Here is a 27,280-nt window from a genome sequence, read left to right on the forward strand (position 1 = left end):
GCAACAACCCAGGGTCCTGGGTTCAGGTTTACACGTTTCTCACCTCGTGGCAACGCTGGGGTCCCAGATGCGAGGCTAGCCATATTTCTGCAGCTTCTTTGCTTCCGAGCCTCGATCTGACTGACGCCTTCAGCCCTTGGCAGGAAACCTACTCTCAAGCCAGAGCAGGGGTTGTGTGCCGAGGGTGAAGCCCCGCCCCAGGGGTCCATGATCTTTGCCCCTGCCCTGGGCTCCACGCCTCCAGGAGACTAGGGTGGCAAAGCCTTTTGTGTGTTTTGCTCCGAGGTGCGGAAGACCCCTCTTTCAGCGTTTCGCCGCGGCCCCCGGCCCCTCCTCTCGGCGTTCCCAGCCCCTCTCGCAGCTCCGCGTGCCAGCTCGGGGATCTCTGGTTCGCTCCCCGCGGCGCCAGGAGGAGGGGCGAGGGCCGGCAGCCCCCTCCCCCGTGCGGCGCGGGAGCCTAGGCGAGCCGGGGACCCAAAGCTACCGGTCATGTGGGCCGGACTGCTCCTCCGGGCCGCCTGTGTCGCGCTCCTGCTGTTGGGGGCCCTGGCCAGAGGCTACACTGGGAGAAAGACGCCGAGTCACTTCGCGACCGAGAGGTAAGCGCCCCGGTCCTCTGTCTGGCCCGCACCCCCCCGGGAAGAGCTGAGGAGCCACGGGCAATCAGGCGTCGGGTTCAGCTCTTGGGGTTCCGACAAAGAGAAGGCAACTAGTGCCTCTGGGTTGCTGTCGGTTGTGCGCCCCCGGCAGCGACTGACGGGGCCGGACTGGGGGAGATCTGGCGCTGGGTGAGCCAGAGATTGTCTAGGTGCACAGGACTCTGACTAGGAGCTTGGGACGTGCCACCTGGTCTCCTGAAGCCCGGGCTTCCGAGTCCCAAAGTGCCCCATAGCTTGGGGGTTGAGGCTAGTCCTGTGCCCTGGCTCTGTGCACATGGTGGACCTTGGAGCCGCTGGGGTCCCTTTGGGTCACGCCTCAATTCCGCCCCTGGGCGTGTGCGGATGGGGGCTGGGGCGTGCGCCCCTAGGTCTTCCTCTCCGACTGCTGCTGTCCTCTCCACGTGTTTCCCCCACTGACCACTGCGGCAGCGAGCCTATGTGCTTGATGCTCTCTGCGTGTCAGCGGAATGGCTGGTCCCCGGCCATGTCCTCTGGAGGGTGCGCGGCAGGGGCCGCCCCGCCAAACTTGCAGCTTAAGTTCCTCAGCCACCCCTAATTCCTGCTCACCACCCGGCTTCATGCGTTTCACAGCCTCCAACCACCTGTCTCACAGTTGCTGGGGCTCTTCAGGGTCGCTGTGGCTGCTCTCGGCCCCGCCAACCTGAGCCGGTGATGTAACCATTGCAACTGTGGTGGCACTGCCTGTCCCTTTTCCGGGTATCCGCAGTAAGCTCTGTTGGTCCTGCCTTTCCCTTCCTCCCCTCACCCCCCATCTGATGTCCAGCAAGGGGGTGGGGGAGGCCCAGGAGGGCCCCGTTTCTTGCGATTAATTCAGAGAGGCCCAAGGGACAGTTCTCTGCCGACTTCCCTTCCTGATACCCTGAGCGTCGCTATTCGAAGTCCCTGTCGCTTTTGGCATAGATTATTCCTCCCGAGAACAGAGTGGATCTGTCTTGTCTCATGTGGCCAGTGTCTGGTGTGACAAGGAGCACCGTATGAGCTCTGTAAAGTGCATGGCTTCCCCCGTGAGGTCCTGTCAGCCTCCAAATGCTGGGAGAACCTGGCTGGGAAGGGTTTTCTTGTCCCTGTGCTGTTGGGCCAGACTGCTACCCGGCCCATCCTGTGAACTGGCTCCCGCTGTCATCTCTGCCCTTCTGCACCCAGGGCTGTGCTGCTCTCCTGGCCTGCAACATCTCTTCCTTCCTCCTCCATCACCTCTGTCTCACCTAGGCCAGCTGCTGGGCTTCCTGACCCTCCTCAGAGCTCCTTAGCCCCTCCCACTGTGTAAGAATATGTTGTTTCACCTGGTTCTTTGCTGTGCATCCTGGCTTCTGCCTGTTCTGGACTCTGTTTTTGCACGGTTTTGTTCTCTTTCCTCCAGTGCATCACCCCCAGACCCAGAGATGTCACTCTTGTCAGCGCCCTTTTGCTGTTGACTTTCCATCTCAACCTGTCCTGCAGCAGCTGCCTGCTGCACCTGCCATGTGCCAGGCCCTGCAGAGGTGTTGGGTTGGGCAAATGCTTCTCCTCAGGAAGTCCTCCCGAGACAGCAAACAAGTCAGTAATTGGATGTCTCAGGAAACCCATGCTATGACGAGGAGCAAGGCGAGGTAGAAGGTGACTGATGCTGAGCCCTGGGGTAGGGGAGAAGTGAGCTGAGCCCACAACAGAGGACCACGAGCACCAGGCTCCCGTGGCCGCCATCCTCGGGGCTCCTCACCCCTTGTGGGGCCCTCCTTGAGCTCTGAGGCTCTTGATGTGGCGCTGCCTGTAGGATGCCCGTATCTGTTCTCTCACACTTTGGTCTTCGTTCAGCCTCCAGGAGACACTGAATCTCTTTCCTCTGGAACTGTTCTGTTGCACCTGTGGCTGTTTATTGATGACTTACAGACTAGCTGGGCGGTTTTCCTGTTCACCAGTCCCTCCTCTCTTGCAGACGCCGACTGGGCCCCCACGTCTGCCTGTCGGGGTTTGGGAGCGGCTGCTGTCCGGGCTGGGTGCCCTCCATGGGCGGTGGGCACTGTACCCTGCGTAAGTGTCCCAGATACCCAGCCTTCTCCTGCAGCAGGGTGCACTGCCTGCTCGGAGGGGAAATGGGGTTTGTGGCCCCAGCTCCTCACCTGCCTCTCTCCTCTCAGCCCTCTGCTCCTTTGGCTGTGGGAGTGGCATCTGCATTGCTCCCAATGTCTGCTCCTGCCAAGATGGAGAGCAAGGAGCCACTTGCCCAGGTAATCAGGGATGTGCAGCAGCCGATGGGAAGACCTAAATTAACACTGCAGTTATGGTCAAGGTCCTAGACACTTGGGATGAATTCCCTCACATCATCTTCCAGCAACCCTATTAGGCAGGCATTTTCCTGCCCATTTTGTAGGTGAGGAAACTGAGGTATTGATCACTAGTAAGTGGCGCTGGGTTGCAACTCAGACCTGTTTACCTCTGGAGACATCCCCTTCCCCTGCCCTGCCACCGTCCCACAGGGGTCAGGATGAGTCCCCCATTGTGAGGCCTGGGTGCACTATTGTGTGGTACCTGCTCACTGTGCTATTCCTGTTTCAGAAGCCCACAGACCCTGTGGGGAGTATGGCTGTGACCTCATCTGTAACCATGGTGGCTGTCAGGAGGTGGCCCGAGTGTGCCCCGTGGGCTTCCTCATGACAGAGACAGCTGTTGGCATCAGGTGTACAGGTGAGAGGCCTGGGAGCCGTCGGGGTGGGGAGGACAGGAATTTAGGTCTCCTCCTCTTTCTGCAGGAGGGAGCCGCAGTCATGATGTGATGTATGAGAGTGGGCAGGGAGGCGTGCCAACAAAGCAACCGACTCGCTTCCCTCTGTTATTTCCCAAGTATCAATCGATCACCTCTGAGGGGTTGCACAAACAAAGGCCATGTGGTAGTCCTTGCCATGAGGGAGCTTCGGGATATGGGGAGGGACCTGAACAGGGAGGAACCCGTGTTGTGGCGACAGTGGCTAGTGCAAGGTGTTCAGAGCTCAGAGATATGGAACCTGGGAAGGCTCTTTGGGAGCGAAACGCTGAAAGTGTTATTTATTTGTGGTTTTAAAAAGTTCCTATAGGGCCCGGTGGTGTGGCCTAGCGGCTAAAGTCCTCGCCTTGAAAGCCCCGGGATCCCATATGGGCGCTGGTTCTAATCCTGGCAGCTCCACTTCCCATCCAGCTCCCCGCCTGTGGCCTGGGAAAGCAGTTGAGGACGGCCCAATGCATTGGGACGCTGCACCCGCGTGGGAGACCTGGAGGAGGTTCCAGGTTCCTGGCTTCAGATCGGCGCAGCACCAGCCGTTGCGGCTCACTTGAGGAATGAATCATTGGATGGAAGATCTTCCTCTCTGTCTCTCCTCCTCTGTGTATATCCGGCTATCCAATAAAAATAAATAAATCTTTAAAAAAAAAAGTTCCTATGGGCAAAATCTGTTAGTATCCCCAGAGGTGGCCCTCAGGACCCACTTCCTGCTGGTTTGCCTGGAGCCACAAAAGCCTTTGAAAAGATTTTCTGCTTCTGAGAGGCAGCAACAAAGGTAATTCTTTTTAGAACACTTGGAAAGTGAGAAAAAAAGTGAAAATAAACATCTTCTTGCAAGTTCCCTCTTGGAGATACTGTGATGGGAAGGGAGATGTTTTCTCTACGCTGTTTCCTGGGGGTGTTTGTGGGTTTTTTGATGTGTGCACCTGTGTATATTATTGTAGGCATTCATATGTGTGTGTGTTGCAAAATTGGGCTCATGCCTTCTCTATGGTTTTTGTTTATTATTTTCCCACTTCTGACGATATCGCTGTACTGTGATTTTTCATTTCGTGTTTTATCCGGAAGGCAGAGAGGCAGAGACAGCCATAGAAGGAGCCCCGGCTCACTGACTGACTCCTCACATGTCTGTGACGGCTGTGTGACTGAGCTGAACTGAGGCCAGATCTCCCACGTGGGGGAAAGGCTCCCAGCTACCTGAGCCATTGCTCGATGCCTCCCAGGATGCTGTATCACATATAGAGGCCAGGCACTCCAGGATGGAAAGCAGGCATCCCCAGCAGCATCTTAACCTGCTCTTAACGGCTCTTAAGCAGCATCTTAACGGCTCTGCATGTGACAGCTTTGAAAGCCGCAGCTGCCTGCCATCCCTCATTAGGCTGTCTGCCATGTCTGGCTTCCTGTTGGCCCTGCGGGAGAACTGTGGGGTAAAGGTCTCCCCGGAGTAGCCTGTAGAGGAGATGGTTGCTGGTCACGCCTTTCCCCAGTGAATGCTTTCTGCATATGACCCCTCCGTCCCGGCCCCAGCCATTGTAGAGGTCTACTGGGAAGAAAACACCAAGAACAGTGTTATAGAACCATGGGGCAGGGTGGCACTTGGCCATAGCCACCACCGGTGGGATAGGGTTAGTCAAAGCAGGCTTCTCAAAGGCAGTGGGCAAGTCTTGATGGGCCTGTCCATGGGAGGAGCAAGAGGATGCCAGATTAAGGTTGAGTAGGAGGTGAGGAGATTGGAGGTGGCCCTGGGCATGGGGGCTGGGATCCAGGTACAGACTGGCATGGGCAGAGAGGGCCTTATGACTTGACTGGAGCTGCCTTGTTTCTGAAGCAAGGAAAGGATGCTGTGCAGCACGGTTTTGGGGATTTGGTCTCCCAGCCCCCTCACCTAGCCTTAAGCCAACCTTCCTAAAGTGTTGCTTAATTTGGTCACCTGCCGTGGCCCGAGGTGGCAGGGAGCTTCTTTGGGGCCCTAGCCTGGTCTTGTCCAACCTACCCTCTCCAGCCCTGCTCCTGTTGCCAGCTAGGAGTCCTGTTCTGCAGCGGGTGTCCTCCTATGGCTCTGTGCTCTCACCCATGGCTCCCTGATGCTGGCTGGGCACTGCCTGCTGGGGTGTGGGTCACCCTGCCACATGCTGGCCTCCTGGGCTGCGCCCCGGCTCCTCTGCTGACAGATGGTGAATACAGATGGACATCAGCAAGTCAGCAAGACCTTGTGTCACCCTGTGTCCTCAGGGGGCTCTTTTCGAATCAGTGCTCAGGGAGCACTTAAGGGATGGCCCTGTTGATGGTTTAGTCAACGTTGTCATCCCCGCAGGGTTGTGAGCAGGATGGGTTGTCCTCTCTTTCTGTCTCTTTTTTTAAAAGATCTATTTGTTTTTATGGGAAAGTCAGATTCACAGAGAGGAGAGAGAGAGAAAGATCTTTCATCCGCTGATTTACTTCCGTAGGTGGCTACAATGGCCAGAGCTGAACCAATCCAAAACCAGAAACCTGTAGAGTCTCCCATGGGGGTTCAGGGTCCCAAGGCTTTGGGCCATCCTCGACTGCTTTCCCAGACCACAGGCAGGGAGCTGAAAGGGAAGTGGAGCAGCTGGGATACGAACCAGCGCCTGTATCGGATTCTGGCACATGCAAGAAAAGGACTTTAGCCACTAGGCTACTGTGCGGGCCCGAGGCTGTCCTCTCTTGTCACTTGACCTGTGTGGGTCAAGACCTGGGTCCCTGGTTCCCTCTGCCCCTTCTTTCTGGATGACTAGCTGGATGACTTCCCTAGTGCCTGCTCTTTTCCTCCTGGGGTGCAGGTGAGGGCTCCCCAGTGCTGGGCATGGCCATCCTCCCTGCTCAGGGGCCACCCAGGGGTGTTTGCTGTTTTCCCAGACATTGATGAATGCTTGAGCTCTGCCTGCGAGGGCCACTGCGTGAACACCGAGGGTGGCTTTGTGTGCGAGTGTGGGCCAGGTATGCAGCTGTCTGCCGACCGCCACAGCTGCCAAGGTGAGTGCACGAGGAAGGGTCCCAGCAGCAAGTTCTCCCCAGGCAGCCTGTAAATGTGAGGTTCCCATGTTACTGATGAGGAGATGGAGGCTTGCCCCAGGCCATCTGTGAGGAAGCGATGGAGTCAGAGTTTGAATTCCAGCCTGTCTGGCCAAGTACCGCTCAGAGTATGCTGGTCTCTCCGGGTCAGGGGCATGGGCCGGGCAGGTGGAGAAGAGGCCTTAGGGAGAGCATGGGGCAGGAGGGGTGGGCTCACCTTGCACAGGAGCCCACCTAGATGAGGGAGGGCCAGCCTGCAGGCACCTGGGCTGGGGGCACATGCAGAGCCTCGTGGGCTCACTCACTCCCTACATCCCATGGTTCTACCTGTTCCCTGGCTGGCTGCCTCTGGGGACACCTCCCAATCTTGTGGAAGGGGGGAAGTAAAGTGAGGGCAAGGGGACTGGGACCCAGGACTGTGGGAACGCAGGGAAGAGAAGGGATCTTTGCTCTGGAATGAACAGGATAGCAGGTCTCTTAGAACAACTGCTGCTTCTTGGTTTTGTTTTTCTTTTCTTTTTTTTTTCCAAAGATTTATTTATTTGAAAGGCAGTTACAGAGAGAGGAGAGACACAGAGAGAGAGAGAGAGAAAGAGAGAGAGAGGGAGAAAGAGAGATCTTCTCTCTGCTGGTTCACTCCCCAGATGGCCGAGACAGCCAGGTCTTAGCTAGACTGAAGCCAAGAGCCAGGAGCTTCACCTAGATCTTCCGTGTGTGTGGCATGGGCCAAACACTCGGCCCATCTGGTACTGCTTTTCCCAGCCCATTAGCAGGCAGCTGGATGGGAAAGTGGAATAGCTATGACACAAACTGACACTGATACGGGATACTGGCATCATAGGTGGTGGCTTTACCTGCTGTGCCACAGCACTGGTTCAGCTGCTTCTTCTTTTTTGAAGTGCCATTTAATTTTTAGTATTTGAAAGAGAGAAAGAGAATCTCTCCAAGTATCTAGAACTAGCCAGGGTTGGGCCAGGAATCTGAAACTTCATCCTGGTCTCCCACATGAATGTCAGGGACTTCAGTACTTGAGCTACCTGCTGCCTCCTGGGCTGTACGTTAGCAGGAAGCTGGCTCCAGGAGGAAAGCCAGGACACAACATGAAACGGGGGTGTACTAATCGGCAGCTTAGCCACTAGACCAAATGCTTTACTCTGGAGTCAAAACAATGATAGCATGGGGAAGCTCTGACAGACAAGGTGCTGTGCCAGTTGACATTTGAGCTGTAAGTAGGGATTTTCAGTTGATCAAGAAGGGAGCTGATCCATGCACTGCTGAGAAACTGAGTGTTTGCGAGGCCTGAACAGGCATGGTGCAGTCAGAGTGAAGGTGAGAGGCAGGCTGGGAGAAGGGAAAGGCGGCCCAGCACTGTGTTGAAAGGTTCTGTGAGCCTGTGTGCCTTCATTTAGAATGAGGCCCCTAAAGAGGTTTCAAGTAGGCAGTGGCTTGCTCAGGGCACCCTGGAGGCTAGGATGGGGTGTGACACAGATACAGGAGCAGACCTGCAGGAGGCTGTGACTAGCAATGAAGAGGCAGGTGCAACTTTGAGGTAAGTCCAGGGAGCCTCTTAGAGCTGGTGGACTGGAGGTAGGAGTTAGGGTGCCTGCCCCTCCCCCCAAGGGCCCCCGCCGGGTAGAAGCTGTCTCGTCAGGGAGGGAGAAGGTCCCGGGCATCCAAGACTCCGCCAGCCTCGCTCACTTCCCTTCCAGACACTGACGAATGCTTGCGGACACCCTGCCAGCAGAGGTGCAAAAACAGCATTGGCAGCTACAGGTGCTCCTGCCGCCCTGGCTTCCACCTGCACGGCAACCGGCACTCGTGTGTGGGTAAGGCTGCAGCCACGCTGGGCCAGGACGATGGGCAGGGTAGACCCAGGGACCTGGACGGGCGACGGCTGGGCCTCCTGGCGCTCTGCAGCCCGAGGGGCTTTGAACATTGGCTCACAGCCTGGCTGTCCCCAGGGTTGACTTCATCGTGGACCTTCCCTGGCCATGAGCCATGTTCTTCCTGTTTGTTTCTCTTCCACCCCTCGGCTTCCAGCTACACCCCAGGGAGTCCTCTCTGCTCATCCATTTTCTTGGCTGCCCCCTTGGTAAATAAAGCACGTTATGTCTTGCTGCCCTCTAGTTTAGAAGGAGATCTCTGTTTGTTCTGCCCATTAGCAGAAATTTCCAGAAAGGGATTAGCCTGTTTGGCTTGAGTTTGGCTCATGGGTTGAAGGTGGGGTCCCATGGGCCTGAAAAAGGCCTTGTTCTAGTGGAGTCTGATTTTTGCTCTCAAGCCTACCTTAAATAGCTCAAGTAATTAGATATGTATGTTTCCATTTTTTGATGTGTATTTCTTTGAAAGGCAGAGCATCCAGACAGAGAGAGGAGAGAGTGCCTCCATTTGCTGGTTCTCTCTCTGAATATTCCCACCAGCTGGGGCTGGGCTGGGCTGAAGCTTCAGAAGCTCCATCCTGGTCCCCCATGTGGGTGGCAGGTACCCATGCACTCGGTCCACCCCCCAGGCTGCACATTAGCAGAGAACTGCGTCACAGGTAGAGCAGCCAGGACTCAGACCTACTCTCAGATATGGGATGCCGGCATCACACGAGGTGGCCCCACCCCTCCCCCACACCACACTCCTGTATCTCAAGGCTGGCCCCACACAATAAGTTCTGAAACTTTTTTTGGAAAGGAAAACAGGATGGCGGAAGGTTTGGAAGGTTTTGGTGGAAAGTTCCTCCCAGGCAGCCACCCTTGTCAGGACACATCCATTGTACACCTGACGGATGTGTTCTGAGAGACTAGTACTGGCCTCAGCCCTGCTCCCACACACTTGGAGGGCAACCCCTATCCCCAGGCTTTTGGGTAAGGGCTGGGAGGTAGCCCAGACAGGACAGCTGTCCCCGACAAAGCTCTCCCACAGACATCAACGAATGCCGAAAGCCGCTGGAGAGACGAGTTTGTCACCATTCCTGCCACAACACCATGGGCAGCTTCATGTGCACCTGCCGCCCTGGCTTCAGGCTGCGCGCTGACCGCGTGTCCTGTGAAGGTGAGTGCCAAGCCCCACCCTTGCGGTCTCTGGCCCCACCCCTGGCACCAGACCCTGCCCTTCCACACCTGGCTGGCTTCCTTCGTCATGTGGTCTTTGACCTCCTCCCTGGCCTGTTCCCCTTTCTTCTCGCCTATAGCCTACTGTTTTCCTCCCTCTCTCCTTCCCCTTCTCTAGCTGTTCTCCCCCTTTTGCTAGCCCTGTGGTTTCCTGCAAATGGGCAACAGAGAAGCCTGTACGTAAGAGTCCCCTTTATCTGTAGCCTGGGCTGTTGGATTTCACCCTCCCCAGTGCTCCCTGAGAACTGTCTGAGCCCCTGTGGCTGCCCCCTCAGGATCCGGGAGCTCTTTCCAATGAGTTCCTGCTCACCATCGTGGACGCCTTTCCACCTGTGCACCGGGTCCTGTGTGCCCTCCTTGCCCCAGCCGTGACTGCTCACGTCTTCTCTGGGCTCTGAGTTTCTCTCGTTTCCTCATCCCTCACTCCTGCTCTCTCTGCCTCTTGTTCTCCCTTCTTAGATTTTCTGATTTTGTCTTTCACAACCTTAGGTAATGTGTGTCTGTGGCAGTCCATGGGGCTTTGACAGGACCCCGGGCTGGTCTTTCAACTCTAGCCACAGCTGGCAGGGGAACAGGGGCCCGGCCCTGGGCCATTCCCAGATGAATCCAATGAAGTCTGTGTGTTCCAAAGAAGCGTGGGAACTGTGGTCTCGTACGTGTGTGGAGCTTGTGTGGCTGGGGAGAAAGGCCAGGCTGGGGGCAGCAGCCATCTTCTCCTGTCTTCCCCTCTTGCTCCTCTGAGTGTCACAGCTGGTCATCTCCCCTTCCCGTTACAGCTGGTCATCTCCCCCTCCTGTCACAGCTGGTCACCTCTCCTTTCTGTCACAGCTGGTCATCTCCCCTTCTTGTCACAACTGGCCACCTCCTGATCCTGTCACAGCTGGCCACCTCCTCTTCTCATCACAGCTGGTCACCTCCCATTCTTGTCACAGCTGGTCATCTCCCCTTCTTGTCACAACTGGCCACCTCTCGATCCTGTCACAGCTGGTCATCTCCCCCTCCTGTCACAGCTGGTCCCTTCCCCATCCTGTCAGAGCTGGCCACCTCCCTGTTGTTCAGATGCAGGAGCGCCCAGAGCGGTGCTGGGAGCAGTGATGAGAGAGGAGCTGCTTCTTGGCCCTGTGGCCTGCCTCAGAGGACCCTTGTGCTTCCTTTTCAGCTTTCCCGAAAGCCATGCTGGCCCCGTCTGCGATCGTGCAGCCCCGCCAGCACACAGCCAAGATGCTCCTGTTGCTTCCGGAGGCGGGCCGGCCTGTCCTGCCCCCTGGACACAGCCCTCCTCCAGGGGCTCCAGGGTACCCTGCTGCTGCAGGCAAGACAACCCGCCCAGCAGCATCTTCCACCCCTGTGTCCTCCTCTTCTGCCCCTCCAAGGCTGTTTTTCACCCCAACTGCCACCCCAGTGCCAAGTGCCTCCCTGTTGGGATCCCTTAGACCTCCCTCTTTCCTCCAGGGGGAGGCAGTGGGGACCCTGCCTTCCCCCAGGGGCCCTGAGGCCCCAAGCCTGGCAGCAGGGCGCCCTCCCTGCTGGCACCTGGGAGTTGTGTATGAATCAGGGAGCCACTGGACAGAGGCCAGATGTTCCCAGTGCAGGTGCCAGGTGAGTGTTAGCGGTCCCTGTGGCTGACCTGTCCTGTGGAGTGAGGCCTGGCCATTGTTGAGACTCTTGCCTGTGCTTTTAGGATGGGGAGGTAACCTGTAGCAAGGTGAGATGTGAAGCTGCTTGTTCCCACCCGATCCCTCCCAGAGATGGGGGCTGCTGCCCGCTGTGCACAGGTGAGAGCTGGCCTCTTCCCTGCCCAGTCCTCTGTAGCCAAAAGGCTCTTCTTCAGCCACCAGACACCTTAGCTTTACCCAGATGCTCATTTAAGAAAACATTTATTTATTTGAAAGGCAGGAAGACGGAGAGAGAGGGGGAGACAGGTGGACGGAGAATTATCTTCTCATTTGTGACTTACTCCCCAAATGCCCATAACAACCAGAGCTGGGCAAGACCAAAGGCAGGGACCAGGAACTCCACTGGAGTCTCCCATGTGGGTGGCAGAGATCCAACTGCTTGAGCATCACTGGCTGCCTCCCAGATGTGCAGTCTCAGGAAGCTGGAACTGAAGTGGAACCAGGACTCATACCTAGGTCCTTTGATATGGGATATGGGTGTCCCAAGCAGTGTCAGCCTCTTCACCCAGTGTCCACCCCTTCTATTTTTCTTTAATGGTGATTAGGCTCTTGGCCATGTTCCTGAGTTGAGCCATGTGTGCAAATTCTGGGGTACTTTGTATCTGGGGCTGCAGACCCTTCTGAGTTCCCTGCCAGGACCTCGGTGGAAACAGCTGAGTCCTAGAGAAGTCAAGTGTCCGAGCGACCACAGTCGCTCGGTGTACTGAGCTGGCAGGCCAGGCCACCCACCCAGGGCTGTCTGGCTACATTTCTTGCCTGGCAGAAATAAAATGCTGTGCTATCCATGGGATGGCTGTGGGTTTGTCACACCTGGAGAGACCCTTCTGGGGCCACCACGCCTGACCCTTGCAGATGTCTCCTGGTCACTTCATTCAGTTTGGGGCACTTGGTCTACCTCTGCTGGGACATCCAGGGCAAAGAGAGGCCTCCCTGGTACCTGGAGAAGTAGAGATCACTCGTTTCTTCTTCCTCTGATGCCTGCACTTGCTGTCCAAGGCTGCTTTCACCATGGTGTCATCCGTGCTGAAGGGGATGTCTTCTCACCTCCCAACGAGAACTGCACTGTCTGTGTCTGCCTGGTGAGTGTTCTCAGGCTCCCTGAACTTGTGGTTGTTTTCTTAACCTATGGGAGTTTTGAAGGAAGGGGACAAGCTTGGGTGTTGGAGGCGAGCTTATTGAGTGCAAGGAAAGATTTTTAGATTGTGGCTTTTGCTAGGAGCCTGCAGAATTTAATAGGTGGGCGGACAGGGACGGGGGGAGTGTGGACAGACCTGTGAGCTGGGGTAGTCAGGGAGTTTGTTGCCCAATAGGCAAACAAATTGTATCTGGGTTTTCAAGGGGAGTTGTCAGCATGATTCAGGTATCCCCACGTGGGCTGGAGATGACTCATCCCCAAATCCCCTCCTCGAAGGATGCTGCCCAGCACCCGCTGTGTAGCAGTTGCTGTTGTATACATGTGAGATCGAGCACCCACTGTTGCCTGGTGCATGGCTGGTGCTTTTTATCTATTTTCTTTCCTTTTTTTATTTATAAATTTTATTTTTTAAAATTTGAGTTACTCACACACAGATCTTCCATTCATTGATTTACTCCCCAGAAAGAAAAAGAGAGGGAGAGAGGAGATTTTCCATCTTCTAATTCTCTAGTTTACTCCTGAGAGAGATAGAGAGAGAGAGAGAGAGGGTGAGAAAGAGAGAGAGAGAGGGCGAGAGAGAGAGAGAGAGAGAGAGAGAGGGAGAGAGAGATCTTCTATTCACTGGTTTACTTCTATTCTAGTTTACTCTCCAGATGGCTATAATGGCTGGGCCTGGGTCAGGCTGAAGCCACCAGTCTGTAGCTTCTTCCAGGTCTGCTACATGAGTAATAGGGATCTTTTCCAGGTCATTAGCAATGAGCTTGAATTGAAGTAGGGCAGCTGGAACACGAACTGGTGCCTGTATGGGGTGCCGGCACTGCAGATGGCAGCTTCACTTGCTATGCCACAGTGCAAGCCCCTAAAATGTATTTTTAAAAAGATTTTTTAATATTTTTATTGGAAAATCAGATTTACAGAGAGGAGGAGAGACAGAGAGGAAGATCTTCCATTCAATGGTTTACTCCCCAAATGGCTGCAGCGGCTGAAGCTGAGCCAATCTGAAGCCAGGAGCTCTTCTGGGTCTCCCATGTGGGTGCAGGGTCCCAAGGCTTTGGGCCATCCTTGACTGCTTTGCTAGGCCACAAGCAGGGAGCTGGATGGGAAGCGGGGCCACCGGGATTAGAACCAGCGCTCATATGGGATCCTGGTGCATGCAAGGTGAGGACTTTAACCACTATGCTATCGTGCGGCACAGGCCCCTAAAATGTATTTTTATCAGGAAGATATATATTCCATCCACTAGTTCACTCCCTAAGTGTTTACAGCAGCTGGAGCAGGCCAAGGTTGAAGCTAGGATCCAGGAACTCCAACTATGTCTCCTACAGGTACTTGACCCAAGTACTTGACCCATCTCCTGCTGACTGCCAGGGTGTGCATTAGCAGGAAACTGGAGTCTGGCACAGAGCCACTACTCAAATGCAAGCAGTCTATTATGGGATGTGGGCACCTCAAGTGGTGTCACAACTGTTGCAGCAAATGCCCACCCCTACATTTAATCCTTTGAGTAGTCAGCAAGAACCACTTGGTTCAAAACTCAGATGCAAATGAAGATGCGGAAGTGTGCCCTTCCCTGCAAGGGTAGCTCTGGTTCTTAGCATCTCAGCTTCTTTCCAGAGCTTTTGTGTGCTGATCATCTATGCATAAGTAAGGTAGTGTGCTCTGGATCCACACTTGCCTTTTCCTAAACAGTGTGTGTTGGAAAGCAGGTGTTCTATACCACCAGGGTGGGCGTTTGGCCTGGTGGTCGGGTCTCTGCCTGGGATATCTGAATCCCATATTTGAATGCCTGGTTTGAGTCCTGGTTCCTCTGCTTTCACTCCAACTTCCTGCTAATGTGTATCCTGGAAGGCAGCAGATGATGGTTCCTGCCGCCCATGTGAGGAAGCTGCATGGAATCCTGGGCTTCTGGCTTTAGCCTGGCTCAACCCTGGCTGCTGTGGGCATTTGGGGGGGTGAACCAGAGGAGGGAAGATCTTTCAAATAAAATGAAAGTAAGTAAATAAAATTGTGTACTTTGTTATTATAACCACTTACCCAAAGCATATTAACTTTACAAAGAAAAGAGGTGCACATAACCTTACAGTTTTGGAGATCAAAAGCTGAAACAGTTTGGCATGGGCTCTAGTGAGGGTCCTCTCTGTTACATCACCTTGTGGCTGACGGCAGTGGGACCCTGTGGGAACAAGAGCTCATGACAGGAAGTCAGAGAGACTGGGGTCTCCCCCCCAGCACTCTCCAGAGCAGCACCCCAGTGACCCAAGGACTTCTTAAAGACTCCACTAGCTCCAGTACCACTACCATGGGGTCCAAGCCTTTGGGGGGAGACCCGTTGAAACCCTGTGGAGATCCAGCAGCTGGGGCTGCAGTGGCGCAGGAAGGGCCCACATGTTTTTGCCAGGTAGTTGCGGTGCTGGAAAGGTGAGGTGCCCTTTAGGGAGTGAGCTGCTAGGTGTTCCCTGTCCCACCCCTATGCTTCTGCCATCCCTCACCCTCTCCTTAGGCTGGAAACGTGACCTGCATCTCTCCTGAGTGTCCTCCCGGCCCCTGCCAGGCCTCCCCACAGTCAGACTGCTGTGCGTGTGTCCCAGGTGAGTGACATTCTTGCCACACTGAGTTGGTGTACAGGGGGGAATGTGTCTTCCGGGGATGTACTAGGGCAGGGTGAAGTGGGGGAGAACAAGGGCACAGTGAAGGCCTCAGAAACCTGGGTCCAGGTGGCTGTGCTTAGCACTTGCTGCACAGTGGTGTGCATGCTAGACCCTGCTCCCAGCCCCACCTGGCTTTGCCTGCCCCTGCCCAGGCAGTGCCTTCAGGCAGGCAGGAAGGGGTCTGTGTCTGCCCTTGGCATTGCTTTTCTCTAGAAGTGGTTAGGGTCTTGCCTTGCCCATGGGGGAGCTGGTCTTCGTTGAGAACACTATTCTCTTCCTGAGGTGACCTTAACATCATCATGGGTGTTTCCTGCCTGTTCAGAGATCCTTGCTCTGTGGGGGCGCTGGCCAGCTCCTGTTGAAGCCTCCTTGTGTTGCCGTGTAAGAGTGTAAAACTACGTGCTACACCATTTTATAGATGTGGAAACTGAGGCTTAGCAAGGATCTTCCCCAATACACACAAAGAGACAGTTAGTCATCTTACTCTGCATCTTTCTCCAATGACTTGTGGAGATGGAGCTGGGATTTGAACCTTGGACAGCCTGAGCAAAGCTGAGTGGACCTGAGTTGTGTCTTAGGGGAGGTTCCTTGGATCTGAGGCTCTCCGTGAATCCTTAAGACTCTGGCAGGGACCATGATACCCAGATCTATATCCTGAGTGTTTGAGGCAGTGTCCTCCCCTGACCCCTAAGATGTGTTTGTATGTTTGAAAGGTAGAGTTTCAGAGAGGGAGAGGCAGGGAGAGATGGAGATCTTCCATCTTCTGGCTCATTCTCCCAATGAATGCAGTGGCTAGGGCTGGTCTGGGCCAATACCAGGAGTCTGGAACGCCACTTGGGTTTCCCACTGGGTGGCAGGGGCCCAATTACTTGTGCTATCTTCTGATGCTTTCCCAAGCTCATTAGCATGGAACTGGATTATAAGTGGAGCATCTGGGGCTCGGACCTGGTACTCTGATAGGGAATGTAGGTATCCCAAGTGGTTGGCTTAACCTGTGATGCCACAACACTCACCCCGGGGCCTCTTTTTCTCTGGATATTTAGGGCTTCCTTTGCCTTTTTAGAAGACATTATTTTTGCACGCGACTCCTTCTTTATCAATGTTTAGTCCTCAACTTGTTTTACATCTGGGCTTTTGAGAGTGAGGGGTACTTTGGGTTCCTGGGTGTGTAAGGTGCTGGGCAGGGCTATGGGTGTATGTGACTCCCCAGAGTCCCTACCTTGCCCTGTCCCCTTTTTTCTTCAGTTGCCTCAGTTCCAAGACCTGGAGCCACTTGTTCCTCTCTCTTCTGTAGGGAGATGCTACTTCCACGGCCAGTGGTATGCAGATGGAGCCGTGTTCAGCGGGGGTGCTGATGAGTGCACCACCTGTGTCTGCCAGGTAGGGTAACTGGAGCTCCTGGCACCTCTTGGCTTGGCGGGTGATAGGGAAGGGGGCAGCACGCAGGTCTTCCTTGATGTCTGTGCTTCAACCCTGCTGTCGACAGAGCACCTGCTCTAGGGCACAGCCAAACATGCGACAGGCCCAGGCTCAGGCCCATCTGCCCCAGGTCACCAGGGCCCCGCGTGTCTTTTTGGAGGGTGGGATGCTAAGTGCAGAGCAGAGGGATGAAGTGGGATGGATCAGGTGAAGAGTGGCAGTGAGCAAGCAGGACAGGGCAGGGAGGAAGTGCCGGGGAGCCCCAGAGAATGGACTGGGTGCGGAGCTGGGCTCTTCTGCTTCAGCAGCTGTCAGTGTTTGAAGGGTGACTGCCACCAGCAAGTGCAGGACTTATGGGAAGGGGACCTGTGTATGTTGGACTAAGCTTCTTCCTCTGCTCAGCTGTGGTGGCTGTGCTGGTTGGGCTCAGGGCTCTGGATCAGAGCAGGTTGAAGGGTTTTATGTGGTGGTGCCATGTGCTGGGATTGGGGCTTGAGAAAGTTCTCTGGCTACAGAGCCCTAGAGTGGAGTGGAGGGCAGCAGCTGGGAGCCTGGACGGGAGCCATTGCAGGAGCAGGGATCTGAGATGGTGGAGGCCTAGGGAGGCAGCATGGGAGGGCACAGACCCAACACCTGACCTAAGACGGTCTCTTGCACCTGCTGCCTGGAGACATGCCACTTTTATTTGAGGCCGGATGGAGTGGATGGTGGGGCACAACAGCCTCTGCTTCAGCCCTCATGTGGCCCCAGAGTGGGCGTTGCCTTCACTGGCCTGGCCTCTGGCTCTCTTCCAGAATGGGGAGGTGGCATGTTCCTTCAGGCCTTGTCCAGACCTTGCCTGTCCCCGAGAAGAATGGTGGCTGGGCCCTGGGCAGTGCTGTTTTACCTGTCGGGAGCCCAGGCCCATCACAGGTGAGCCCTGTGTGTTAGTATGTATTTGTGTATGTTCAGCATGTGCACCTGTATGGGTTTGGTTCTGTGTGAGCAGGTGTGTAGTTGGGTGTGTGCTGTACCTGTGTGTGAATGTTTGGGCGAGTGTGCCTTTAGGAAGATGTGTAAGTTTGTGTGTGAATGGTATGTCTGTGGGTGTGCAGGCACATCCGTGGTAGGGTGGCATTGCACGTCTGGCAAGCACTTCTGCCCACCACCTTTCCCTCCTCACTGTCCCCTGGCCAGGCTGCTCTCTTGATGACAACGGGATTGAGTTTCCGATTGGACAGATCTGGTCGCCTGGTGACCCCTGTGAGTTATGCATCTGCCAGGTGAATGACAACCTCACCTTCAGCTGCTTTACCCGGCTGCCTGCTCTCAGTGATGATGCCTGTCCCAGCCCCTGGACCATCCCACACAAACTTCAGTCTCCCCTGCCCACTCACCTCTACAGAAAGGGTGGAGCTTGAGTTTAACCTGTCCTTGGCAGGTGGCTCAGGGTAGCCAAACCCAGCAGCCTTGACTTCAGAACTGTGTGTGGTTGTGCCAGGAGCTGCTGGCCTAAGGAGTTAGCATTAGGAATCCTTGCAGGAGAGTGTCATGGGGCCTGGACAGCTGAGGGGGTTGGTACCCTCAGCCTCAGCTGTTGAGGCTATTTCTGTGAACTAACATTTGTCTCCTGAATGCAAGGTGCGTACAGAATGCTGGTATAATCGCTCACAAGGAGACAGGCTTGTTTTAGCTAGTTGTTTATGCATGTGCTGGCCTTCCTGCCTGTCTCAAGAGAGCTTTGAGTCTCTAAGAGTATTGTTTTCTAAAATAAGGGCCATAGGTCACTGGTGTGGCCTATGTCACCTGTGAGCCCGTTAGACACCTGCTGAGGCCCAGCCTGTGGTCTGGACTCAGACCTACCATTTAAGCCCCCAGGGATTCCTGTGTGGAAGAGTGTGAGAGGGAGTGCCTTTGGGTGCTTTTGTTGTTCTGATTGTTAAAAAGCCTCAGGCTCTCACGAGCTTGAGGGCTTTTCTTTGGAGTGGGACTTAGCAGGCCTGGCCCTTCTGGTACTGGCTTCTCCTTTGTAGTTCAGTTCAGGCACTGATCTGAATTACAAGGAAATCATCCACAAGAGTCAGAAACATTCAGATGATAATGATGATGATGATGATGATTATTATTTTATTTTTTAAAAGATTTTAAAAAATTTATTTTATTTTATTTTATTTTTTAAAGATTTATTCATTTTTATTGGATAGCCGGATATACACAGAGGAGGAGAGACAGAGAGGAAGATCTTCCATCCGATGATTCACTCCCTAAGTGAGCCGCAACGGCTGGTGCTGCGCCGATCCGAAGCCGGGAACCTGGAACCTCCTCCAGGTCTCCCACGCGGGTGCATGGTCCCAATGCATTGGGCCATCCTCGACTGCTTTCCCAGGCCACAGGCGGGGAGCTGGGTGGGAAGTGGAGCTGCCAGGATTAGAACCGGCGCCCATATAGGATCCCGGGGCATTCAAGGCGAGGACTTTAGCTGCTAGGCCACGCCGCCGGGCCCTAAATTTATTTTATTACAAAGTCAGATATACAGAGAGCAGGAGAGACAGAGAGGAAGATCTTCCGTCTAATGATTCACTCCCCAAGTGAGCTGCAACTGCCGGTGCACGCCGATCTGAAGCCGGGAACCTGGAACCTCTTCCGGGTCTCCCACACGGGTGCAGGGTCCCAATGCATTGGGCCGTCCTCGACTGCTTTCCCAGGCCACAAGCAGGGAGCTGGATGGGAAGTGGAGCTGCCCCGGGATTAGAACCGGCGCCCATATGGGATCCCGGGGCATTCAAGGCGAGGACTTTAGCCGCTAGGCCATGCCGCCGGGCCCGATTATTATTTTTTTAAAGGAACCTTGCATTGCACTTTGGTCTTCTGAAATAGATATTTCTGCTGGATTTTATTGTGCTTCTCGGGTATAGGTTGAGCCAGGGTTTCTAGGGAAAAATTGAGAGAAGGATTTGGATGATGCGGGCTTTGGCTGCTACACAGAGGAACAGGAAGCTGAGGGGACCAAGCCTCAGCCCCTTCCTTTCTTCCCCTTACACAGCAGACCTTTCTAGAAGGGGCATAAGTAGCTACTGATCTTTGGGGAAGGACCTGCCTGGGGCTCTCCTGTGGGGACTGGTGCCTCAGGTGGGAGCTTGTGAAGTTCCTCTTCCTACAGGCAGACGGGTCGGTGAAGTGCAAGAGGACAGACTGTGTGGACTCCTGTCCTCACCCAATCCGGATCCCCGGACAGTGCTGTCCAGACTGTTCAGCAGGTAATCCTGGGCCTGGCCCCTGATTCCTAGACAGGATTCCTGGGGTGGGGTCTGAGCATCCAGGCTGCTCTGTGTAAGCACGAATTTACCATGACCCCATTTTATAGATGGGGAAACTGAGGTTCAGAGAGGTAAGGTTTACCCAAGGCAAGGCAATGCACGGGCAGTGGTGGCCTAAGTGTTGCAATGTGGGAAACAGATACCTGTGAAGCAGCAGGAGGAGCCTAGTGGTTTTCTTGGGTCTTTCTGTGACATTTATAGATGCTCATGGTCTGTATTTGGTTCTTACAAAGTCTGTTCCATTGCCTGTTTTCACACTTCCTGGTATGTGGTAGATACCAGTAACCTGGCTTCATTCAAGTTAGATCTCTCACAGCATCAGGAACCAGAGAGGGGGCTGTGTGGGCCACACTCTGGGTGGGTCGATTTGGAGGCTGTCCGAGTGGGGAGGAGCAAACGCCTTGTGTTTCTGGCTCCTGGCACTTGGCACCTGCCAGTCCCTGTACTGGATCCTGCCTGGTGAGGGCTGAGGGGCAGGAGACTTCTTTGTGTGGCAAGGACCCTGCAGGCCTTGACACGGGTTGCTTGGCTGAACCCAGTGCGAAACCAGTCAGCCGGCAGGTCACAGCACTGTCACTTGGCCACTTCCTCAGGTGACAGTCTCGGGGGAGGCGCAGGGCTGACCCTGGTTACCCAGAGAAGCCTCCAACTTCTGTCCAGGCTGAAGGCTGGGTCACGGGCTCTCCCTCTGCCAGGTGCTCACCACAGACTCTTTCTGGCAGGCTGCACCTACACAGGAAGAATCTTCTACAACAATGAGACCTTCCCATCAGTGCTGGACCCCTGTCTCAGCTGCATCTGCCTGGTATGCAACACCCAGACCTGGCCCCTGTGTCCACAAAGACCCCAGATCCTGGACTTCTGAGACAAAAGCCAGAGGCCTCCCAGTAAAGGGCCACTGCTGGCTCATGGTGAAAGCCTCCCATCTGCCCAGCAGGACTCTAGAGTCAGGGCCAGAGAATTTTTTTTTTTTTTTTCTTTCAAAAAAGTACATTTTAAGAAGAGAGATTTATTTGTTTTACTTGAAAGGCACAAAGAGACGGAGAACCAGAGAGAGAGATGTTATGTCTGTCTGTTAGTTCAATCCCTAAATGGCTGTAACTGCCAGGGCTGGGTTAGTCTGAAGCTGGGGGCTTCTGTTTTTTTTTTTTTTTTTTTAATATTTATTTTATTTATTTTATTGGAAAGTCAGGTAGACAGAGAGGAGGAAAGACAGACAAAAAGATCTTTCCTCTGCTGATTCACTCTCTAAGTGGCTGTAATGGCCAGAGCTAAGCCAATCTGAAGCCGGGAGCTGGGAGGTCTTCTGAGTCTCCCACGTGGGTGCAGGGTCCCCAGGCTTTGGGCCATCCTCGACTGCTTTCCCAGGCCACAAGCAGGAAGCTGGATGGGAAGCGGGGCTGCCAGGATTAGAACCGGCACCCATATGGGATCCTGGTGCATTCAAGTTAAGGTCTTTAACCAACAGGTTACTGTGCCAAGGTGCCAGAAACTTCTTCTGGGTCTCCCACATGGTGACAGGAGCCCAATACCTTGAGCCATCTCTTGTTGCTTTCCCAGGCCATTAGCCAGGAGCTGGAGCTGAAGTGGAACAGACAGGACATGAACCAGTGCCCATATGGGATGCCAGAGCCACAGGCAGAGGATTAGCTGGCTATGCCATTGCAATAGCCTCTAGAGATTGTTTCTAACTGGGCCACCAAAGTTCTGTGCTTCTGGCTTACCAGGGAGAGGCGTGGGGGTTGGTTCCTCACAGGGCAACATGGGGCCCAGGGATTCTTGTTGAGTGGAGGTGGGACATGCAAATCCAGGGTTTCCTTCCAGACTCTATTGGAGACTCTCCCATTGTCATGCTCTTGCTGTGTGCCAGCTCTCGTGTTAAGCCCTTGGTATGCATGGCTTTAGTTATCCATCCCAGAATTCTGTGAGGTGGGTACTGTTACCTCTGTGTTCTGCTAGATGACAAAACGCAGGCACAGGGAGACACAGTCATAGGTTCAGGACTCTACAACCAGGTAGTCAAACTGCCAAGAGCTGAATCTTAGCATTGTGATAAGAGCATGTACAAGAACATTTCAAAAAAGCTCCTAAAAGGTGAGCCAGGTTTTTGATGCAGTGACTAAGACACCACTTGGGATGCCTACATCCCATACTGCAGTGTGAGGCTTAAGGACCCTCTCCGGAGATCACTCCAGCTCCCTGCTAATGCATGCCCCGGGAGGCAGCAGATAATGGCTCAAGTGCTTGCAGACCTGCCACCTACATGGCAGGGGGTCAGGGGAGCATGGATTGGTTACTGGGCTCCCGTGTTTGATGTAGCCCAGCCCTGGCTGGTGCATTCAACTGGGGAGTGAACTAGTAGATGGAAGATCTTTTGTTTGTCTCTCTGCATTTCACATAAACATAAATTAAAATTTTTTAAAAATCATAGAAAATGGAATTAAGTTTATTTTGTGCAACAGTTTTGAAATTCATGCAAAAGTGGGGTCTTCACAATTTTGGAAAAGCTGAATATTATATAAAAACTGCATACACTTCCAATTTTTTTGCACCCATTTTTTTAAATTCCATTTTTCATGAACTTTCAAAGTCCCTATATATATTTCTGACCCATAAACCAGACTGCCTGTTAGTGTGAAATAGTGTGTTAGACAATAGTGTATTTTAAGATTGCAAAATGAAACTAGATACTTCTTTCCTGCTGAGCTGAAATTGGTTATGCAGACACTGTGTGCCTCTGGGGGCTCAGCCATAGCTGTGTTGTGCATGGACAGGGACGAGGCCTGCAGAGGAGCCCAGGGCGCACAGGCAGGTAGCCTCGAGGGGGCCCACTGCACGATGCCCCTGTTTGTTCACAGCCACATGCTTTGGGGAGCTTGGCTCCCAGGCTCTTCTCTCGGGTGTTCAGTGCTCACCTTCCAGAGCAGTTCATGTATCTGTCCCAGACACTTGCTGATGGGGAGATGGCGGGGAGGGTGGGAGGGAGGGAACCTCACAAACAAGGCCAGGCCCCTGCTGCTGTGGGGTGTTTGTGCCTGTGGGAAGGTAGCTGTCACTGAGTAATGCCCTCCACCCTGTATGCTGGTGACATAAGCTATTCTGATGGGCACCCAGGGCCTGGGCCTCCCTGAGTGTGTGTCAGCTGTTCTGAGCAAGGGCCTAATGCATTTTGTGTCCTGCAGCTGGGCTCAGTGGCCTGTTCACCCATGGACTGCCCCATCACCTGTACCTACCCTTTCCACCCTGATGGGGAGTGCTGCCCAGTGTGTTGGGGTGAGTGCGACCAGCTGCCCCTGTGTAAGGCTCCCAGGTCGGCCTTGGCTCTCATGGGCCCTGTGTCGTGTGCCTCTGCAGACTGCAACTACGAGGGCAGGAAGGTGGGGAATGGCCAGGTGTTCACCTTGGATGACGAGCCCTGTACCCGGTGCACGTGCCAGGTGAGCTCGGCCTGAGAATCCGGGGCTACCTGGGCAAGGGGCTGCTTTCTGCTAACTACCTGACCCCCTCATCAGTACAGGCCATCCTTCCTAATCAACTGCCTTGAGGCCTTTGGTTTTGACTGTCTCTCTGGGTGAAGGTGCAGCTTGAGACTGCTGTAAGGTGGTCCCACTGGGATCGGCTCACCTATTGTCTTGGTGAGGGTCCAGACACTGCAGGCTCTGTCCTGGTGCTGGTGCAGGAAGCCTGGGCAGTCACCACTTCCCCCAGGTAGGCTGAGCTGCCTCACACTGTCCCTCTATCTCCCCAGCTCGGTGAGGTGAGCTGTGAGAGGATCCCCTGCCAGTGGGCCTGTGCGGACCCCACCCTACTGTCCGGGGACTGCTGTTCCTCTTGCCCAGGTGAGTGCTCCTGTGTTCTGGACTCCGTCATCTCCTGCTGCCTTCTGCTTCTCACAAATAGAGCCTGTGAGGTGTGGAGGTGAGAGACCCAGGCTCAGAGAGGGTATGTGGCTCACTCCAGGTGGCATGGTGGGGCTTGTCTTGCTGCCGCTTCTTCTCCTCACACCTTTTAAAAAAGATTTATTCATTTTTATTGGAAAGTCAGATTTACAGAGAGAAGGATCTTCCATCTGCTGGTTCACTCCCCAAGTGGCTGCAACAGCTACAGCTGAGCCGATCCAAAGCCAGGGGCCAGGAGCCAGGAGCCAGGAGCCAGGAGCCAGGAGCCAGGAGCTTCTTGGTCTCCCATGCAGGTGCAAGGTCCCAAGGCTTTGGGCCATCCTCAACTGCTTTCCCAGACCACAGGCAGGGAGCTGGATGGGAAGTGGAGTAGCTGGGATACAAACTGGTACCCATATGGGATCCTGGCACATGCAAGGCTAGAACTTTAGCCACTAGGCTACTGTGCCAGGCCCTTCTTTGCTTCTTCACTGTTTCTCTTCTTCATTATCACCTTCCAGAACCTCTTCTTCTTCTTCGGCTTCTTTAAGATGTAGGATTTGAACAATTTTTGTGCTTCATTTTATGTTTATTTGAGAGCTACAGCTCGTCTATGCTCTGATTCACTTCCTGTGTGCCCTCAATAGCTTATCCTGAAACCAGGAGCCAAGAACATCATCTCGAAGAATAAGGGGAAAAGTACATGGGCCATGTTCCGCTGCTGTTGCAAGCCCATTGTGGGAACATCTTGGGTTCCAACCAGCTCACATGGGAGGCCAGCCTCATAAGCAAAAGCATTAGTCACTGCATAACAACACAGGCCCTTCGCTGGGTTTATAAATAGAATCGTTCTGGGTTTTGGGTGTGCCTGGTGGCCTGGTGGCCTCCGCCTTCTGCTCACCCCTCCAGTGTCATCACTGCTCTCCATGCAATCTCTTGCTTGTTTGTTCTCTGTACACCGAGCCCTGAGGATGCATCACACTCCTGGCTGAGATTCGACACATTTTTACCAGGCTTTATTATTTTTTTTTAGAGCAGTGTCAAGTGCATAACAAAGTGGACCAGGGAAGTTCCCAGCCCCTCTGTTCCCACATCTCACAGCCTCACCACTCCCAGTATCCTGCACCAGCAGAGTACCTCTGTCATCACTGTTAAACCTACACAAAATCCTTAGTCAGGATTCTGCCTATTTTATAGCTGGGAAAACAGATCAGGGGAGTGTCTTGCACAAGGTCACCCTGTGAATTCCTGTCAGAGCCACCTGGCTGAACTGTCCCCTCCAGGGATCCTTTTGGGTCTTTCCCCGGGGGTGGGAACAGCTGCTCGCCTGGTACTGGCCGCCGCCCTTAGGTCAGCGCTTAGCAGCCTGTTCCCAGCAGCTTGTGTAGGGCCGCGTCGGCCACCAGGGGGCACCGCTGTGCGTCTCTTTCCCTCTCTAGAGGTCCTGCTTGCTGCGGAGGAACGACAGGGCCCAGTCCCTCACAGAGACGGAGCCATGGATTTGGGTAAAGCCGCTAGGAGTCCCCGGGGAGACGCCACTGCCCCGGTCAACTGCAGCTCCAGCCCGGGTCCGCCCCCGGCCCTGCCGGCCCGATCCACGCTCCCTCTCCTGCAGCGCCTCCTGGGCACAAACTCGTCCACAGCGCACACCTCACCTGGCCGCCCCTCAGGAGCTCCGGCGTCCACCTCAGCAGCTCTGGGACCCGAGCCCGGGCGCTCCCGGCCCCTTCCGCTCTCCCCAAGGCCTTCGGTGCCTCCAGGCGCCTCCACGCCACCTCCGGCCCCTCCGGGGGCCCCGTGGCCACCTCCTGGCACTCCTGCAGAGGGCCCCGCAGCCTCCTCTGGGAGCCGGACAGTGTCCAGGTGGCCCACCACGCTCCCGACCCAAGTCGCAGCCCTTTCCACGCTGGGCCCCTCGGAGGCCTCCACGCGCCAGGTCCGGCCTCGCAGACTCTCTCCCGCCACCTCCAGACTCGCAGCAGCTCCTCCGGCCTCCGCCCGCCCTCGTGCCCTGTCGCCCCCAGAGAAGACTCCGAGGGCCGAGGACGCCATCTTGTGAGCAGGGCCTGTGCCCGGGAGAGCCGGGACGGAGGGCCCCGTGCTCGCGGCCCAGGGAGCGCCCCGGCGCCGACTCTGGGGGCCTTGGGGGGACCTTGGCAGGTGCTCACCCCTGGAAGCAACACGGCTGTGGCCAGACGGCTGGACAGAAGTCTCCCCTGGGGACGTTTGCCCAGCTGTGCAACTCAACAAATGTGGACTCCAGGGCCGCAGAGGAGGAGGTGTGCGCTGGGGGCTGGGGCTCCCCTGGGACTTTGCCACCCAGTGTCTCCTGAAAGTTCCCGATTAAAGGTGGTGTCACTTTCCCCCTCCCCCGGCTGCCCTGCTCATTCCCTTCTAACCTGTAGGGGGAGGAGGATGCAGATCCCCCTTCCAAACCCCCAGGTAGTGAAAGAGCACCCCCAGTTAACCCTCGCTGTCAAGAGAAGCCTGCAGCAAGCCAGGGCTGGGCTGGGTGGGATTTCCAGTGAGCCCCTGGTGACCTGTGACTCGGAGTGACCTCCACGGTGACAGGGGAGGATGCTGGAGAGGGCTCCGCAGCCTGGAGGCCCTGGGATGAATCCCTGGAGGCAGGGACAGTGTTTCTCCGCAGGAGCACCTGTGGATGAACGGGTGCAAAGGATGAGAGAGGATCTTGAGGCAGGACGGGCCCAAGGCCCCAACCAAGCCTCTCTGGGGCTCAGAGGCAAGGGTTGGGTCTTAGGGTGGGCTGAACTGGGGCAAGGACACAGGATTTGTGCCTTCACTGAGGAGGAGAGGGTTCCCTGCGGCCTTGAGTTCTGCATTTACACATTCAACCCACTGCAGATGGGCTATTTTTGAAAGAAAAACCAGACTTGTATCGAATGTGTCCGTACTTTTTTTTTTCCTGGTCCTAACTCCCTAAACAATATGGTGCAGCAGCTATTTGCATAGCATTTACATTGTGTAAGTGTGTCAAATGCTTGTCAGAAACACGAGATTAAAAGATAAGTTTATCAACGAATGGTTTTCAAAAATATTTTTGTCTTTGTTTAAAAGGCAGAGTCCCGAGGGAGAATGAGGTATCTCCCAACTTCTGATTCACCCCGAAGTGCTTACAACAGCTGGGGCCGGGCTGCAGCCAGGAGCCGAGAACTCAATCCGGGTCTCCCGCACGGATGGTAGTGTCCAAGCACTGGTGCCTCCCAGTGTGCAGCCTGGCAGGAAGCTGACTCAGGAGCAGAGGCAGGACTTGAAGCCAGGTACTCTGATAATGGAATGTGGGTGTCCCATGTTGTCAAATGCCCTGCCCCCAAGCTGTATTATTTTTTTGTCTTTATTGTATTTGCTTGGAAATCAGGGAGACTGAGAAAGAGGAGGAAAGAGACAGAAAGATATTTGTCTATAGTAATTCATCCCGTAAATGTCCACAGGAACTGGGCTCGCCTGGAGGCTTGGGGCTTAGGCTGCCTCTCCCATGTGTGTGGCAGGGCCTAACTACTTTAGCAGATTCTGCTTCAAGAGTTCATGGGGACCTGGTGGGTGCCACGACCACCTCAGCTATGTTTTGTTTCCCTTAGAAGCTGAGCTTCAGATAAATTCTTGAGTGCTGGTCGTGGGAAGGGGCCAACCAAGGTGTGTTAATAATAAGCTAGTTACTGCTA

At 54.7% G+C, this 27,280-nt stretch overlaps 1 protein-coding gene across 1 annotated transcript; it reads left to right on the forward strand.

Annotated features, from left to right (window-relative positions):
* Nucleotides 1–25,960, forward strand: VWCE (von Willebrand factor C and EGF domains). The gene is made up of 20 exons (XM_058662410.1): nt 1–599; nt 2,596–2,690; nt 2,798–2,887; nt 3,216–3,344; nt 6,292–6,408; nt 8,157–8,273; nt 9,358–9,486; nt 10,705–11,144; nt 11,227–11,320; nt 12,218–12,300; nt 14,857–14,944; nt 16,299–16,384; nt 17,218–17,335; nt 17,600–17,685; nt 19,563–19,659; nt 20,442–20,524; nt 22,902–22,992; nt 23,074–23,156; nt 23,468–23,558; nt 25,037–25,960. Exons 1-20 carry the CDS (start codon nt 490–492, stop codon nt 25,654–25,656), a joined length of 2,847 nt encoding a protein of 948 aa, XP_058518393.1. The 5' UTR covers nt 1–489; the 3' UTR covers nt 25,657–25,960.
* Nucleotides 25,961–27,280: the final 1,320 nt, after the last annotated feature.

Source organism: Ochotona princeps, chromosome 4 (assembly GCF_030435755.1).
Source record: "Ochotona princeps isolate mOchPri1 chromosome 4, mOchPri1.hap1, whole genome shotgun sequence".
Classification (NCBI taxonomy): Eukaryota; Metazoa; Chordata; class Mammalia; order Lagomorpha; family Ochotonidae; genus Ochotona; species Ochotona princeps.

What these genes read in the sequence shown, in the direction of transcription:
- VWCE (XM_058662410.1), top strand. Translation starts at nt 490, where the DNA reads ATGTGGGCCGGACTGCTCCTCCGGGCCGCCTGTGTCGCGCTCCTGCTG. An exon ending in GCAAGGAGCCACTTGCCCAG is followed by an intron (nt 2,888 to 3,215) that starts GTAATCAGGGAT and finishes TTCCTGTTTCAG; the next exon opens with AAGCCCACAGACCCTGTGGG. An exon ending in GTGCTGCCCAGTGTGTTGGG is followed by an intron (nt 22,993 to 23,073) that starts GTGAGTGCGACC and finishes GTGCCTCTGCAG; the next exon opens with ACTGCAACTACGAGGGCAGG.